General features: G+C 38.9%; 2 protein-coding genes across 3 annotated transcripts in view; one reads left to right on the top strand and one right to left on the bottom strand.

The window, feature by feature from the left end:
• PYGL (glycogen phosphorylase L) overlaps positions 1-13,717 on the top strand; it is a 43,433-nt gene extending 29,716 nt beyond the window's left edge. Inside the window, exons 15-20 of the mRNA XM_060619820.2 lie at positions 59-117; positions 223-364; positions 1,782-1,989; positions 10,194-10,328; positions 10,763-10,829; positions 13,370-13,717. Coding sequence (XP_060475803.1) covers positions 59-117; positions 223-364; positions 1,782-1,989; positions 10,194-10,328; positions 10,763-10,829; positions 13,370-13,546 — 788 coding nt within the window. The 3' untranslated portion in view covers positions 13,547-13,717. The remainder of the gene's footprint in view (positions 1-58; positions 118-222; positions 365-1,781; positions 1,990-10,193; positions 10,329-10,762; positions 10,830-13,369) is intronic.
• Positions 13,718-13,959: 242 nt separating this feature from the next.
• Positions 13,960-17,472, bottom strand: part of ABHD12B (abhydrolase domain containing 12B) — a 29,835-nt gene continuing 26,322 nt past the window's right edge. For both annotated transcript variants that reach the window (XM_078448254.2, XM_078448253.2), the window contains 4 exons: positions 16,409-16,491; positions 15,073-15,151; positions 14,370-14,488; positions 13,960-14,245 (listed from right to left, as the gene is read on the bottom strand). In XM_078448254.2, the coding sequence (XP_078304380.2) occupies positions 14,218-14,245; positions 14,370-14,488; positions 15,073-15,151; positions 16,409-16,491 (309 nt within the window). In that variant the 3' untranslated portion in view covers positions 13,960-14,217. The remainder of the gene's footprint in view (positions 14,246-14,369; positions 14,489-15,072; positions 15,152-16,408; positions 16,492-17,472) is intronic.

Here is a 17,472-nt window from a genome sequence, read left to right as displayed (position 1 = left end):
TCTCGCCTCCCTAGCCATCAACTGCCCTCCGTTCCATCCGCTTCTCATTCTCTTTCAGGTATTAAGAAAGACCCTAAGAAGTTATTCGTGCCCAGAACAGTCATAATTGGTGGCAAAGTAAGTTGATTCTATTCACTGGGGATTTGGGGGCCCTGATCTCTCACCATTTCTCCACTTGATCATGGCTGCATTCTGTCAGTGTGTTTGACATTCTTCTCCAAGGCTGCCCCAGGATATCACATGGCCAAAATGATCATAAAGCTGATCACTTCAGTGGCAGACGTGGTGAACAATGACCCTATGGTTGGAAGCAAGTTGAAAGTCATCTTCTTGGAGAACTACAGAGTATCTCTTGCTGAAAAAGGTAGTTTCTTCATCACAAATCATGCGGGGCCAGGACAAATTCTAGAGAAAGATGACATGATATGGAAAAATGAAGTAGCTGGGCACAGGAAGCCAGTAACTTAGGATAGAAGAATAAGGGCCTAGGCTAAGAGCCTTTAAGGTGATCCAACTCACAACAAGATTGCTGTCCCTAAAGTCAGTATCACTGATTACATTTGCAAGTGCATTTTCCTGCCAGCTAGTCAGAGCTGGGTGCTGGAGGAAGTGACCCTGAGGTTTTGGCAAAGTGTAGACTGTGCTCTCCAAAGTAAAGGAAAGGTCTTCCATTCCCAGCTCCAGTTTTGCAATAGAACACCAGTTCCCCAGCCCCTGATAGTCCTCTGGTCACTTCGTGGAATGAAGAAGGGCTGTAATTTGTGTACATGACAACAAGGAGTAAGGACAGACATCAGGCTGCAAAGCATGAGGCTTACCTGTGCTTAGATGGGCACTGATCACGCATGGAGTTCCCACGTGGGGAAAGTCAGGCTGGCAGAAAGCCAACATCCCTTTCTCTACCACTGGGACCTTTGCTTATTTGCATCATGTGCTCACAAAGCACCATCCACCTGCAAATGCCAACTGTGCATTCACCCAAGTCCCAAACTGAAAACAGACCTTTCTCTTTTTGAGGTATTTCTGGGTCCTCTGAAGTTGCTGTTTAACCTTGTATGCATAAAGAGAAAAGAGCCAGGTTCCTAGAGATGCAAATGAAGATATAGCTAATCCACAAAGAAGCCTTCAAAGTAAAACAGAGAATTCATCCTGACCTTTGAAGTCAAAATGGTCAAAAGGGACCTTCTGGCAATACTAATTTGTGTGTAAATTAGGCTGAAAGGTCAGAGGCTTGGTGTCTAGCCCCAGGCACACCACAGGTGCTCAGGGCTGAAAGAGGGAAGGAGGAGGTGAGAAGAGGAAGGAATGCAGACAATCCAATTTCCTCAGATTATAAAGGGAGAGTCAGGAGAGGCTGAAATTTCAAGTTCAATAAAGAAAAGTTTTAATATATTTTATAAAGTTATAAAGCAGAAGAAATAAAAATAAAACCATAACAAAAACTGGGAGGAAGAGAAGAGAGAAATGTAATGTCAACTTTTATAGCAGAGAGCAGTAGATACTCTTCAGAGTTTCCAGTCCAAGAAAGAGTAGTATAAGCATATAGTTATTTAGCACTGTGGCAATAACCACCCAGATAGCACATCAAAAATGGATAAAAGCAGTTGCCTGAGTCCAGGGGAAGAGTGAGATCCATCCTTCTGTATACCATAGGAATGTTTATTTTGATGTACGTGTAGTACTTTAATGATCAAAACAGGCCAGGTAGATAAATGCTCAGATACAATATAAGCAGGTCTAGAGAGACAGAATTAACTGATTTTAATACGCCTTGCTTGCAGTCATTCCAGCTACAGATCTGTCGGAGCAGATTTCCACCGCAGGCACTGAAGCCTCAGGGACAGGCAATATGAAATTCATGCTGAATGGGGCCCTGACCATTGGGACTATGGATGGGGCCAATGTGGAAATGGCAGAAGAAGCTGGGGAAGAGAACCTGTTCATCTTTGGCATGAGAGTAGATGATGTGGCTGCTTTGGACAAGAAAGGGTAAGAGAGCAGCTCCTCCTTACTGGGCGGGTGCCCTCCACCCCCAGGAGAGTGCCTGCCCACCCAGGTATCCTGTTGATGTTGGGTCACATGAAATGTGGCCACAGAAAATCTCCCATGCATCAGAGGAGCCTCCTGGCCACAGGTTAGTTTTATTAAACGTAGCAAGTGAACATGAAAGGAGCTAAGGCACAGGTACATGAGGTCCTTGCTATTAGTTATCAGCCACTGAAGATCTGGGCTTAGTGAGCTTTCATTTCTGCATCTATGATTTTGACTTTGATCAAAAGATGAGCCAGTTCCTAAAATTTTTGCCTATAATTTAAACCACTGAGTGCTCTTTTAAGATTTCAGGGAAATGGACTAAAATGTGGTAGAGGATAAGGTATGGATATACAGAAGCACCCACGAATCAATCATACTAGTTTCACATAATATCTAGATACGTTTTTTAATCTGAATTAAAACAAATAAGGAGCTCTGCCCAAAGAAATGAATAGGGATCCAAAAATTTGGAGGGTGTTGGATATACTTCCTGGCCCTTAAAAGTGAGTTTCCGCTAAAGAACAACAAATTTGGGGGATCTGTGGGTCCAAAAAGCAACTGGTCCTCTTAATACAATACTTGCTTAGAGCTGTAAAGTCCTTTTGAAATGAATCTTACTGTATTTTACCAGATTAGATTATATTTATTATTTACTATTTTTGGGGTCTCCAGTTATAAGAAACTAATCAAATTTAGGGGGGAAATTTTCAAGATCTAGTCAAATATTATTTATACCCGTGTTCAACTCCATAATGGCTTCTATAAGTGCTAATATTTCTGAGTGCACTTTTTACAGGTAATATAGTATCTAGTGTATCTTTTTTGTTATTGTTTGTTTTTTAATTCCAGTATAGTTAAGATACAGTGTTATATTAGTTTCAGGTGTACAGTATAGTGATTCAACAATTCCATACATCACCTGGTGATCATTACGAGAAGTGTACTCTTAATCCTCTTCACCTATGTCACCCATCCCCCCCACCTACCTCCCCTTTGGTAACAGCCAGTTTATTCTCTCTAGTTAAGAGTCTGCTTTCTGGTTTGTCTCTTTTTCTTTGTTCATTTGTTTTTTTCTTAAGTTTTACGTATGAGTGGAATCATGGAATTTGTCTTTCCCTGAGTGACTTATTTCACTTATCATTATTCTCTAGATCCATCCATGTTGTAAATGGCAAGATTTCATTCTTTTCATGGCTGCTTCCATAATTTGGCTATTTGTAAATCATTCTGCAATAAACAGAGGGGTGCATATATCCCTCTGAATTCGGGTTTTTGTATTCTTTGGGTAAATACCCAGTAGTAGAATTACTGGATCATATGGTAGTTCTATTTTTAATTTTTTTTTTTTAATTTTTTTAACATTTATTTTTCAGAGAGAGAGACAGAGACAGAATGTGAACAGGGGAGGGCAGAGAGAGAGAGAGAGAGAGAGAATCTGAAGCAGGATCCAGGCTCTGAGCTGTCAGCACAGAGCCCAACGTGGGGCTCAAACTCACGAACTGTGAGATCATGACCTGAGCCGAAGTTGCACACTCAACCAACTGAGCCACCTAGGCGCCCCTATTTTTAATTTTTTGAGGAAACACCATACTATTTTCCACAGTGGCTATACCAGTTTGTGTTCCCACCAACAGTCCATAAGGGTTCCTTTTTCTTTACATCCTTGTCAACACTTGCTGTTTCTTACATTTTTGATTTTTAGCCATTCTGACAGGTGTGAAGTGATATCTCATTGTGGTTTTGATTTGCATTTCCGTGATGAGTGATGTTGAGCAACTTTTCATGGGTCTGTTGGCCACCTTTAATTGTCCATATTTAATTGGATTATTTGTCTTTTTGGTGTTCAATTGTATAAGTCTTTATATATTTTGGATACTAACCCTTTCTCAGGTACGTCATTTGTAAGTATCTTCTCACATCCACTAGGTTGTCTTTTAGTTTTGTTGATTATTTCCTTTGCTGTGCAGAAGCTTTGTATTTTGATGTAGTCCCAAAAGTTTATTTTTGCTTTTTTCCCCCCTGCCTCAGAAGAATGTTGCTATGGCCAGTGTCAGAGAAAGTACTACCTGTGCTCTCTTCTAGGATTTTATCAGTTTCAGGTCTCACATTTAGGTCCTTAATCTGTTTTGAGTTTATTATTGTGTTTTGTATAAGAAAGTGGTTCAGTTTCATTCTTTCATACGTAGCTGTCTAGTTTTCCCACCACCATGTATTGAAGAGACTTTTTCCCATTGCATATTCTTGCATCCTTTGTCAAGGATTAATTGGCCATATAATCGTGGGTTTATTTCTGGGCTCTCTATTCTGTTCCATTGGTCTATGTGTCTGTTTCTGTGCCAGTACTGTACTGTTTTGAATACTACAGCTATGTAGTACATCTTGAAATTTAGGATTGTGATACCTCAGTTTCGTTCTTCTTTTTCAAGAATGCTTTGGCTATTCAGAGTCTTTTCTGGTTTTGTACAAATTTTAGGATTATTCTAGTTATATGAAAAATGCTGTTGATATTTTGATAAAGATTGATTAAATGTGTAGATGGCTTTGGGTAGTATGGACAGTTTAATAATATTTGTTCTACCAATCCATGCCCATGGAATATCTTTTCAATGGCTTATATCATCTTCGGTTTCTTTCATCAGTGTCTTATAGTTTTCAGAGTACAGGTCTTTCACCTCCTTGGTTAAGTTTATTCCTAGGTATTTTATTATTTTTGGTGCAATTGTAAATGGGATTGTTTTCCTTAATTTCTTGTTCTGCTGCTTCATTATTAGTATAAAAAATGCAAGATTAAGGGTGCCTGGGTGGCTCAGTTGGTTAAGTATCTGACTCTTGATTTCAACTCAGGTCATGATCTCATGATTTGTGGGATCGAGCCCCCACATTGGGCTCTGTGCTGACAGAGCCTTCTCCTTCTCCCTCTGCCCTTCCCCTGCTCACACGCACACACACACTCTCACACTCTCTCTCAAAATAAATAAACTTTAAAAAAATGCAAGATTTATGTATATTGATTTTTGTATCCTGTGATCTTACTGGATTTATTTATCAGTTCTAGTAGTTTTTTAGTGGAGTTTTTAGGGATTTCTATATGTAATATCATGTCATCTGAATATAGTAAAAGTTTTGCTTCTTCCTTACCAATTTGGATGGCTTTTATTTCTTTTTTGTTGTCTGCTGTGGCTAGGACTTCCAGTACTGTGTTGAAGAAAAGTGGTGAGTGTCTCGTTTCTGATCTTAGGGGAAAAGCTCTCAGTTTTTCACCACTAACTATGATGTTAGCTGTTGGTTTTTTGTATAAGGTCTTTATTATGTTGAGGTATGTTCCCTCTAAATCTACTTTGTTGAGGGTTTTTATCACGAATGGATGGTACACTTTGTCAAATGCTTTCTCTGAATCTATTGAAATGACTTATGGAGTTCTTATCCTTTCTCTTGTTGATGTGATGTATCCTGTTGGTTGATTTGTGAATATTGAACCATCTTTGCATCCCAGGAATAAATCCCACTTGATCATGGTGACTGATTTTTTTTAACATAATGTTGGATTTGTTTTGCTAATAACTTTATTGAGGATTTTTGCATCTATTATGTTCACTAGATATACTAGTTCTCCTGTAGTTCTCCTTTTTTTGTAATGTCTTCATCTGGTTTTCATATTTGGGTAATGTTGACCTCATAGAATGAATTTGGAGGCTTTCCTTCATCTTCTATTTTTTTGGAATAGTTTGAGAAAATTAGGTATTAACTCTTCATTAAATGTTTGGTACAATTCACCTGTAAAGCCATCTGGTCCTGGACTTTTGTTTGTTCGGAGTCTTTTGATTACTGAATCAATTTCATTGTGGGTAATCAGTCTGTTCAAATTTTCTATTTCTGTCTGATTCACTTTTGGGAATTTGTACGTTTCTAGGAATTTATCCATTTCTTCTAAGTTGTCCAACTTGTTGCCATATAATTTTTCATAATATTCTCTTATAATCTTTTGTATTTCTGTGGTATTGGTTGGTATTTCTCCTCTTTCATTTCATTTCTGATTTTATTTGAGTCATCTGTCTCTCTCTCTCTCTCTCTTTTTAATGAGTCTGGATAAAGGTTATCAATTTTGTTGATACTTTCAAAGAACGATTCCCTGGTTTCATTGATCTGTTCTGTTGGGTTATTTTAGTTTCTACATTGTTTATTTCTGCTCTGATCTTTATTATGTCCTTCCTTCTAATAGTTTTGAGCTTTGCTTGCTCTTCTTTTTCTAGCTCCTTTAGATGTAAGGTTAGGTTGATTCTTTGAAATTTTTCTTATTTTTTGATATAGGCCTGTATTGCTCTAAACTTCCCTTTTAAAATAGTTTTGCTGCATCCCAAAGATTTTGGATTACTGTATTTTCATTTTCATTTGCCTCCATGTATTTTTTATTCTCTTTGATTTCTTGGTTGACCCATTCATTGTTTAGTAGCATGTTATTTAATCTCCTTGTATTTGTGCTTTTCCAGATATTTTCTTGTGGCTCATTTCTAGTTTCAAAGCATTATGGTCAGAAAAGATGCATGGTATGACTTTAATGTTTTTAAATTTATTGAGACTTATTTTGTGGCCTAACATGTGATCTAGTCTAGAGAATGTTCCATGTGCACTTGAAAAAATGTGTATTCTGCTGTTTTAGGAGGCAATGTTCTGAATATATCTGTTAGATCCATCTAGTCCAATGTGTCATTCAAAGCCATGGTTTCCTTGTTGATTTTCTGTTTGGATGCTCTATCCAGTGATTTAAGTGTGGTTTGAGAGTCTCCTACGATTATTGGATTACTGTTGTTTACTTCCTGTGTTTCTTAATAGCGACGTTATGTATTTGGGTATTCCCATGTTGGGTGCGTAAATCTTTACAATTGTTATATCTTCTTTGGATTGTTCCCTTTATGCTTATGTAGTATTTCTCTCTTTTTACAGACTTTGTTTTAAAGTCCATTTTGTCTGCTGTCAGTATTGCACCCTGCCTTTCTTTTCATTTCCACTTGCATGATAAATGTTCTTCCATGTCTTCACTTTCAATCTACATGTGTCTTTACGTGTAAAGTATGTCTCTTGTAGTGAGCATTTAGATAGGTCTTACTTTTTTGTCCATTCCATCATCTTGTGTCTTTTGATTGGAACAGTCTATTTACATTCAAAGTAATTATTGATAGGTATGTACTTATTGCCATTTTGTTTCTTGCTTTATGGTTGTTATTGTTTTTTTCAGGTTTATTTATTTTGAGAGAGAAAGCATGAGCAGGGATAGGGCAGAAAGGGGGAGAGAGAGAGAATCCCAAGCAGACTCTGCACTGTCAGCAGGGAGCCCAACATGGGGCTTGAACCCATGAACTATGAGATCACAACATGAGCTGAAACCAAGGGTCAGATGCTTACCAACTGAACCACCCAGGCGCCCCATGGTTGTTTTTATAGTTCTTCTCTGTTACTTTCTTCTCTTGTCCTCTTCTCTTGTGGTTTGTTGGCTTTCTTTAATGATATACTTGGGTTCCTTTTTATTTTTTGCATATCTATTACTGGTTTTTGATTTGTGGTTACCATTAGGTTTGTATATAACATCTTACACGTGTAGCCATCTCTATTAAGTTCAGTCACTTAAGTTTGAACCCATTCTTTACTCTTTCCACTCCCCCCCCCCTCCATTTTACGTATATGGTGTCATACTTTACATCCTTTCATTTTGTGGATCTTTTGACTGATTTTCATAGATATACTTTTTTTTACTGCTTTTGTGCTTCCTGCTTTTCTTACTCCTACTTATGGTCTTTCCTTTCCGCTCAAAGAATCCTTTTTAACATTACTTGTAGGGCTGGTTTAATGGTCATAAATTCCTTTAACCCCCTTTTGTTTGGGAAACTTTATCTCTCCTTCTATAATGAGTGATAAAGTATTCTTGACTGTGTGTGTGTGTGTGTGTTTTTTTTCTTTAAGCACTTGAGTATATCATGCCACTCCCTTCTGTCCTGCAAAGTTGCTGCTGAAGAGTCAGCAGATAGCCCTATGGGGTTTCCTTTGTATGTAACTGTTTTCTTTTCTCTTGCTGCCTTTAAAATTCTCTCTTTACTACTATTTTTTTGCCATTTTAATTACTATGTTTCTTGGTGTGGACCTCATTGGATTGATTTTGTTGGGTGCTCTCTGTGAATCCTGGATCTGGATTTCTGTTTCCTTGGCCAGATTCAGGAAGTTTTCAGCTATTTCGTCTTCAAATAAATTCTCTGTCCCATTTTCTTTCTCTTCTCCTCCTGGGATCCCTATAATGTGAATGTTATTACACTTGATAGAGTCACTAAGTTCCCTAAATCTATTTTCATTTTTTTTTTCTCTCATCTGTTCTACAAGATGCTTCTCATTACTCTGTCCTCCAAGAAGTTAATCCCTTCTTCTGCTTCCTCTAGTCTACTATTTATTCTATCTAGTATGCTTTTAATTTCAGTTATTAAGTTCTTCATCTCTGGCTGCTTTTTTATGTTTTCTCTCTGTTAATGGTATCACTGAGGTCCTGCACTCTTCTCAACTCCCATGAGTATCTTAAGACCATTACTTTAGAATCTCTGTCAGGCATATTACTTATCTCCATTTTGCCTATGTCTCTTGCTGTGATTTTGTTCTGTTCTTTCATTAGGGACATATTCCTCTGTCCTTCGTTTTGTCTAACCTTCTGTGTCTATTTCTATGTATTAGGAAAGTCACTTACATCTCCCACTCTTGATAGTAGTGGCCTTGTGAAAAAGAGGTCCATTAGTGCCCTATAGTGCAGTGTCCCCTGTTCACCAGAACCTGGTACTTCAGGGGTATCTCCTGTGTGTATTGCATACACCCTTATGTTGTGGCTGAGCCACATTTTCCTCCAGTTCAGGTGTCTGCAAGGCTCTTTGCCTGTTGTGGGCAGGGTTTGGTCCCTGTGTCATTAGTGGGCCAGTCTGGGGCTGCCTTGAGCTTGAGTAGAGTCAGACCAGGTATTTTCCAGAGCTGTAGTCGCAGCTGCAATGTACTCTCCCTCTGTTGTCCCCTGAGAAGCTTTTATTGATGGGTGGGGACTGTAGTCAGACCAGCTGTCTGCCCCCAGCCCTCTGCTGGGCCTGCAGTTGGATTGTTGTATATGGTTCTCTTTCCCTCTCCCTGGGGCAAAAGTCACTTTGGAGTAGTGTTGACCCCCTTGGGGGCTGCTTGCACACTGCCCTGCCTGTGGCACCACTTTGGATGGGCTCCAGCCAAGAGCATACTGTAGGGAGCAGGACCACAGGAGAACACGGGGGCAAGGTGGGCAGTGCCAGCAAGGTTTGCACAGGTCTGCTGTGGGAGGGGACCTGGAGCAGAAGACTGGCTGGTGAGATGTATCTGCAGGGGAACCTGGAGGCTGGGCACACTGTTAGCAAGTTAAGGAGCAAGTGTTGGCACAGCAGTTGTTCTTGTAGGTGTCCATGTGGCTAGGCTGGGGGACAGGAAAGGGAAATAGCACCTACCAGCTCCTTTGTTCCTAGAGAAGCCTCCCAAAGACCCCTGCCCCTCTAGTACATGCTCTCAAATTAGTAAACTGACATTCCTCCAGTTTACCTCAGGTGTTTTTCAAACTTCTGCTTCCATGCTGTATCTCCATAGAGCTGTTTACTGTACTATCTCTTTAAAGTCAGGGACTTGGTTTCCTATTGCTCTCCCAGAGCCAGCCTGCTGATTTTTAAAATCCCAGGTGGTAATCCCCGCTGATTATAAGAACTCACAAAATTCAACACTTCTGGTTTTCAAAGCCAAATGTTATGGGGATTTGTCTTCCTCATGTGGGTTCTTCTGTGTGAGAGTCTGTCTCTCTACCCTCTCCATGCCCACAGCATCCCTCCCTCCTAAAGACAGTCCCATGGGTCACTTTAGTTCCCAACCATGTCTCTGTTCTTCCCACCCTCTTTGGCGTGGCCTCTTCTATACATTTAGCTGTGGAGAGTCTGTTCTGTCAGTTTTTGGGTCATTTTCTGGGTTATTTACACTAATGTGGGTGTTACCTAGCTGTATTTGTGGGACGAGGTGAGCTTAGGGTCCTCCTGTTGCATCATCTTCCCTGGAAGTCACCTGTCTAGGGTATTGTTAATCACATATACTAACTTAACCTTTTTCTTATCATCCCCACTCCCATCTCACAGGTATGATGCAAAAGAATATTATGAGGCACTTCCAGAGCTGAAGCTTGTGATTGATCAAATTGACAATGGCTTCTTTTCTCCCAAACAGCCGGACCTCTTCAAAGACTTAATCAACATGCTATTTTATCATGACAGGTGAGTTCCCACAAGAAGATGGTATTTCAGCCATGAAAAGTGGACAAGAATATCTTAAACCAGCTGTAACACACCCATGTAATTAGAATGCTCTGTGATCTGAGAAGCTAACCTACTCTTAGAAAGAAATATTAGATATTCTCTACTAACCAAGCTAGGAAGGTTTAAGAACAAGACCCACAAATCTGGTATTCTTTTTCTCTTTCTGCTGGTATACCCAGCTTTCACAAACATCCATATGTTGACATTCTTATCTGTGGAAAGAACCATATAAAGGTTGAAGCTGGTTAAAATTCTTGTGAATTGAAATGTAAGTTTGGTGAACCAGCCATACCTGACATTAAGTAAAACAGAATTTTAAGTGGAATCTTAGCACACATATTTTAATGAAGCTTTTTGTTGGTTTGTGTTTTCCTTCCAATCACAAAAAACAGGTTTAAAGTCTTTGCAGACTATGAGGCCTATGTCAAGTGTCAAGAAAAAGTCAGCCAGCTGTACATGGTAAGTACATTGATGAGACCTATAAAAGGACCCAGTTTACTATGGTTAAAATTTTTGTTTCTTTTTATTAAATCTAAATAATAGGGCCCCATTATCAATCCAAAAAGAGAAGTGAGACAACTATCTAGGTTATTCAAATCAAAACTTGGCTTTTGTCACATTCAGGCAGAGGCTGAGATTTGACATGTAAGTAGTAATTGTGAATTTTTTAATATTCAAGTAAAAATATCACAATTCAGTATTTATTGAACACCCACCATATAGCAGGCATGGCCTGGAAGCTAAGATTATAAAGCCAAGTTAAATATGCATTTTACCAACTCGTTGATTTGACAGAGAGGCTTTGGGGACTCCTTGGTGGCAGGCACTGGACTAGAGCTCACCACCAAAAGTGTGCATCACAGTCACCGGGAGCAACTTCTCCAAAACACGGCTGCCAGCCCCACTCTGAGAGATGGTGACCCAGTAATGGGTGGGATCACCATCAGTGTCTGAAAACTTGTTAAGATGATTCTCAGGCTGAGCCTCAGTTAATTAGGTCAAGGACTGACCCGTAGTCCAGGAAAATTGCACAATAAGTACCTCTCCTGGACTACCCATGGAGTGGGGCTATCTGTACGATACAAATATATAGAAAGAGGGGAGGTTTCATGTTTGAATTTTAAAAAGGAAAAGAAAGGAACAAGAAAGACTGGGCTTTATTAAAAAGAAAAAAAAAAAAAAAAGCTAGAGCCATGTGAGTAACCCTTCACATGCAAGGTTATACATCTTCAAATAGCCTAGCCCTCTAGGAGCATTTAGTAAATGCTAGTAAAAATGGAAATTTAGTAAATATAGAGAGGTTGATCATCTCTGATAAGAAAGACTTTCAGTAATTGCTGGAACTACAGAAGAGTAGATACAGGAGACTGGCTCTGTGCCAGGACTCCAGGATGGTTTTGAGGTTGATGCCCTTGAGCTTTCTGGGCATCGTTTCCCTCGCTCATATAGTCTCCATTTTTGCCCTTTAATTCAAAAGCCTTTATACAGCAGAACAGCAAGTTTCCATAGAATTTTCTCCTGCCCTTTGGACACATGACTGACTACTTTCAACAAAAACATGCTTCACTAACATTTCTTTCTATTCCTTTCCCAAAACAGGTGACAGGTAGTTCCTACAGTTATCCCATGGGTCCCATTGGGGTTTTAAAATAAGATTAAAGCCCATGCTGCTTTACAGACCTTATCTTCTGGTAGAATCATATCCAGTCCCCCAAAAATGTACAGACCACAGTAAATTCCAGCTAATGGCTCTAAGCAAGGAAGGGCAGTCCTTAAGCTGAGTGGCTCACTACCTGCCTCCAAGAACTCAAAACAGGTGAAAGAAAGTGGCCAACTCAAGCTCTTTCCTCTTGATCTCAACTCATGCTATGTGTAGAATGGCTACAGAGGAAAAGAAATATAAATAGAGCAAGACAGGAAAATATGAACAAGGGCAAGGACATGTGAATGTCAGTTTTGCACAATGGACCTCTTTGCTAATGTTCTGGCCCATATCCAAAGATGCCTATCTCAAGGCCCTGCATTTGGTTCAGTCTTTCTTGTTCATTTGTACAAATTGCAGTTTTTACTCTTAACAATAATCATATTGTTAGGCTTAGAAACATGTTGGGAAGTCTATTCATTATAAATTTAAATAGTTTAAAAAAGTGAAAAAAGGTTTTTATTTTCCTCTTATTTTAGTAAGTTTTCAAAGCCTGAATAAACTGATTTTAGACTCTGTTTTGCAGTACTTGTGGAATAATGGAAGTTTTAGTTTTTCTTCTAAATGCTTATGATACATTGCTAATGGCTTTGAATCATGCTCTGGTCATTTTTAATGAACTTTCAGAGTTCTTTACAATATCATGAGAGTGTAAAATAAATAGCTTCTTGTATTCTTTTGTATAAAAATTATAAAATTTGGATATTATATATTTTATTAAGGGTAAGGCCTTAATTGATCCTGTTTTGAAATCCCAATGGAACATTTGGGATTCAGTATAAATCTACTGGAGCATCTTCCTTCAGAAAAAACAAAAAAAGAGAAGTAGGTCAATACATTCTCCCATTAGATTATTTGCTGCATGATAGCTGTCATTCTAGAGTTTTTCAAACTATGATGTCAGCCACAGGTTAAATCTCTTGACATGGCATCTAGCAAACAATGAATGTTCTGTCTAAAGGGAGGTAAAATAAAAAATAAAAGCATGGGAAATATGGCTTGCATGCCAGAACACTGTAACCATAGCAACAATTACCAATTAGGGAATTTATATCCATGATTTCTCTTAAAATGAAAAATACTTTTTTTTCACTCTTAAATATATTCTAAATAGGAGAAAAGCACAATCTGCCCTATCTAGCTCTCAGCCATGAAAGAAATATATTTATGATTCACTACAACTTACTCTTGTCATTTTCTCCATGAAATGTGCTTGGGTATACTTGGCCTAGCGTTTGTCATAAAGTTTGATGGGCACTCAGGCTGTGGGCCATATATATGTATGTGTTGTTTACAGAATCCAAAGGCCTGGAACACAATGGTACTCAAAAACATAGCTGCTGCAGGGAAATTCTCTAGTGACCGAACAATTAAGGAATATGCCAGGGACATTTGGAACATGGAGCCTTCAGATCTCAAGATTTCCCTATCCAGTGAATCTAGCAATGGGGTGAACAAAGCCAATGGAAAGTAAGTTGTAAAATGTCTCTAGAAAAAAAATAGCTTCTTACTGGATTTAAACACTTTTACAACATTCTTTGATTTTGTTTTGTTTTGTTAGCAAATAATCTAAGAATTTCTGGGCATTGGGAAGAAAGTATAAGACTGTATTAGGGCTAAAAATAAAGTGTCAATTTACAAGAGCTGCATGAGTGCCAAAACTTGTTATTTGATGGCAGATTGAGTAGCATGCTAGAACTTTTCCCAGTGCTATTCAAAAAGCTAGGAAATACTTGAAATGTTTTAATTCCATTTAAATTTACTAAACTAAAACAAGGTATTTAACTACATCGGAGCACCTTTCCTACACTTTTAAGTCCCAACCACAGACCACCTTATTCATAAATATCCCCAGGATGTTTAATAACTGCACATTTTTAGATGGGATCCAAATTTTACCAATTCTGATTCTCTACAGTGAGGTTTCAGTTTGTTCCACAAAGTAAACTGAGATAAGGTAAATGAAAACTTTCAATAACACCTAGCATCCATGCTTTCCCTCCTTACTAAAATGGCAGGTGACTTGTAGAAATGTCAGTGACTTCAGCTCATCCAAGCAGCCCGGTGCAGTTTCCCATAAAAAATATATATCATCGGTGGTGTTCAGACCAAGTCTTCACTGTAGATTTCCATCCCTCTCAGCCCTCATGCCCACTGCTTGCTCAGGAAATCTCTGCAAAAAAAAAAAGGACCTAGGTCAGCTCACATGCCTTCTCTACTTCCTTGTCTAAGTAAGCCAGAGCAGCCCTAATTGCCTTGAAGGGAAAAATAATCACATTTAGTAAAGCAACTCTTACCTCACAGTTTTTAACAGCATGGGGCTTTTACAGAGCAAGTTGTGTTGGAAACCAGGAGGAAAGATCACCATCTTGACCCTCTCTTTGTTCCTGTATGCATTATGTGCAATTTCATAGAGCTGCACGGGACAGAAAGACCGAGACTCAAAGGCTGACAATCAAAGGTGGTGTTTTTCTAGTTTAATTTTCCTAAGAGGGTACAGAAGCAGCCATCTTGGGGAGGTAGTCCCATTAAGTCAGAGACGAGGGAGTCTCCACTCCCTCCCCCCAGCTGGTTGCCTCTACAACTGAGGAACTGAAAGCTGCACAGCTCACGCGAAACACTGACGGGTCGTCATCCTTCTCCGCCAACACCCTCCCTGCATGGGGACAGGAACTGCAACAGACCATCTCTGTTTATTGACATCCCATTTTTAGAGCTGCTGTGGGAGAGACTACATGGAGGTTCCCATAGCGGCCTGGGATCTTTCTATACCTGCAGATGCATGGATGAGGAACCAGGGTCCACCACAAACACACCTTCAGCTAAGTAGCACAACACACTAATGCTTCTTGTATACGCCAGGCAGCATGGCTATTTAGGGGTGGAGAGAGTCCCTCATAATGTCAGAGACCCTCCTGTGGGCTCTAATCAGACTGTGGCTAGATGAGAGAATAGTGAAATAAGCATGGCATGTTTCAGTCAGCACTGGGCTTAGTTTACCTTTTTTCCAAACTCCAAAGGCACCGTGTTGTCATCCTCACCATGTATGATGAGAAGGGGAGAAGACAGGGATTTAACACTAGGGACAAGTAGAAGAAGAACAGTCTTGAGGTTTGCCTTAAAATACAGGATCTCTCTTTCCTTCTCTCCCAGGAACCACAACTTTGTACATAATAAACTTCATATAGTAACTGTTTCTTTCCAGGCAAGATTATCTCTCTTCTGTTTACTCAGACAATTTAATTAAGTATTTAATTAATTTAACTTATTTCTATGTGATTTTTTAAAATAATGAAGAAGAAAAATACTAAAAACACTGAATTTTTATACTTAAAAGGACCTAATCTTTTTCTTTATTCTACCTTATTTCATAATTTCTGGAATATTGTAATTAAAAGACCATATAAAAGAAAATAAAACAACTCAAAACCCAAAAATAACAAGAACCACCACAGGACTAAAAAGAACTCTTTGTAGCAATGTTTTACTTTCCCCCATAAATGTACAGATGGACACGTGATCAACAAGTTTAATCAGCTTCCTGGTCAACCTCCTGATTTAGTAATTCAGAAAGGCTACAGCAGGAAGAAGACTTGTTCCTCACTCTAGCAACTTTCTCAAACAGTACTCCCCAAATTCTGATACTCATCTACCCCATCCCAGTGACTCACTGTTACTCCTGGGAAGGTTAGATCCCTCAGTTGTGCTGACATAGAGAAAGGACTGATAACAACGGCCCATTTGGAGGCACTCTTACCTTCTCCAGCTGCAAGAGCTAACCTGCCAAATTTTGGTCATTAGACCAAGTAATGTTAGGCTAGACCCCAGAGCTCCTTTTAAAAGGTCCTGATTTCTTTTTTTTTTTTCAACGTTGTTGTGTTTTTTTTTTTTTTTTTTTTTTTTTTTTTTTTGGGACAGAGAGAGACAGAGCATGAACGGGGGAGGGGCAGAGAAAGAGGGAGACACAGAATCGGAAACAGGCTCCAGGCTCCGAGCCATCAGCCCAGAGCCTGACGCGGGGCTCAAACTCACAGACCGCGAGATCGTGACCTGGCTGAAGTCGGACGCTTAACCGACTGTGCCACCCAGGCGCCCCTAAAAGGTCCTGATTTCTGATAGACCCTAAATCTACAACTCCCTTTATGACTTCAGAGAAAGTACTGAATTGGTGAAGTTATAAAATCAGACATGAGGAAAAATATCAAATACTAAATATTTGTGGACACGTTAGCCCATCTAAAAATTCTCATCTACCCATTCAGTAAGTCACATGATAGTTAACCCCCTCCCAGAATCCCACAGATATAGTAATGACATATTTTCATCATTAGCTTACTTTTCATCATTAGGGAAGACTATTTTGTCTTTTCTCAGGGCATCCATAAGCATGCGTAAAAATCCTGGAAGTTTCCGGTAAATCTATTTTTTTAAAGGAAAAAAAATTAAAACATGGCCTATATCTGTGTCATTTGTTAGTTTCCTACATGAATTTTAGTAATGTAGACAATAGCAACTTACTACATATAATAAACTTTAAAAAAAAAAAAAAACCTCATGAATTTAAAAGTAACTCGTGTCATTGTAGGAAAATTGGAATATACCAAAAGGAAGAAAGGAGAAACAAATCACACATAATCCCCACCATCCACAGATAATCACTGTTAACGTTTGTTGTTTTTGCTTCCTATCTTTCTTTAAAATACAAATAGCACCCCTAACTCTTTTTCTTCACGCTTGTAAAGAAGCAGTGATATGCATAATCTAAAAATTGCTTCTATGGTGAACATAATTTACTGGTTTAGGTGTGAAACAGAATATTCTGATTAGTCAAACATTCTGATGAAAGTATGCAATACATAGATAATTTTTTAAAGGATTTAAACATTAGAAACTGTTGAATAAAATTTAATGTTGCAGTGCTTTAAAAGGGCAATTTAGGTTTTAACAATGACCACAGGACTCCAAATATAAAAATTATCATTCTAAACATACTGAATTTCCTCTTCAGTGGCAAATTATAGTAAATAGAAGGCTAGCCTAATTAGCTTTTACCACATTGTTATTAAATCAATAAGTAAATTCGTTTACATGTCCTAAAAAACATCCATCTCAACTGAATATGAGGAAAAGACAGGAACCCTGAGCAATATTGTACCTTTGTCACAAAATTCTAACCCTACCCCCAAACTGTATCCCCAATGCATTCATTTCTCTCCATTCCCACTGTCACCCAGCATAATCTACCCTTCTCCTCTTGTTTGGATTGTGCCAGCAGTCTGTTGTGGCTCCCTGCTTCTAGCCTCAGGCTGCTATAATCCACTTCCCATGGGGAAGCCAAGGTGGTAGTTTTGATGTGCAGTTTGTGTCATATCACTCTTTTGTTTCACATTTTCGAAAGGC

Source organism: Panthera onca, chromosome B3, assembly GCF_046562875.1.
Source record: "Panthera onca isolate mPanOnc1 chromosome B3, mPanOnc1 haplotype 2, whole genome shotgun sequence".
NCBI classification, from domain to species: domain Eukaryota; kingdom Metazoa; phylum Chordata; class Mammalia; order Carnivora; family Felidae; genus Panthera; species Panthera onca.
Note: the sequence above shows the minus strand (reverse complement) of the source record. Positions and strands in the feature narration are given on the sequence as shown.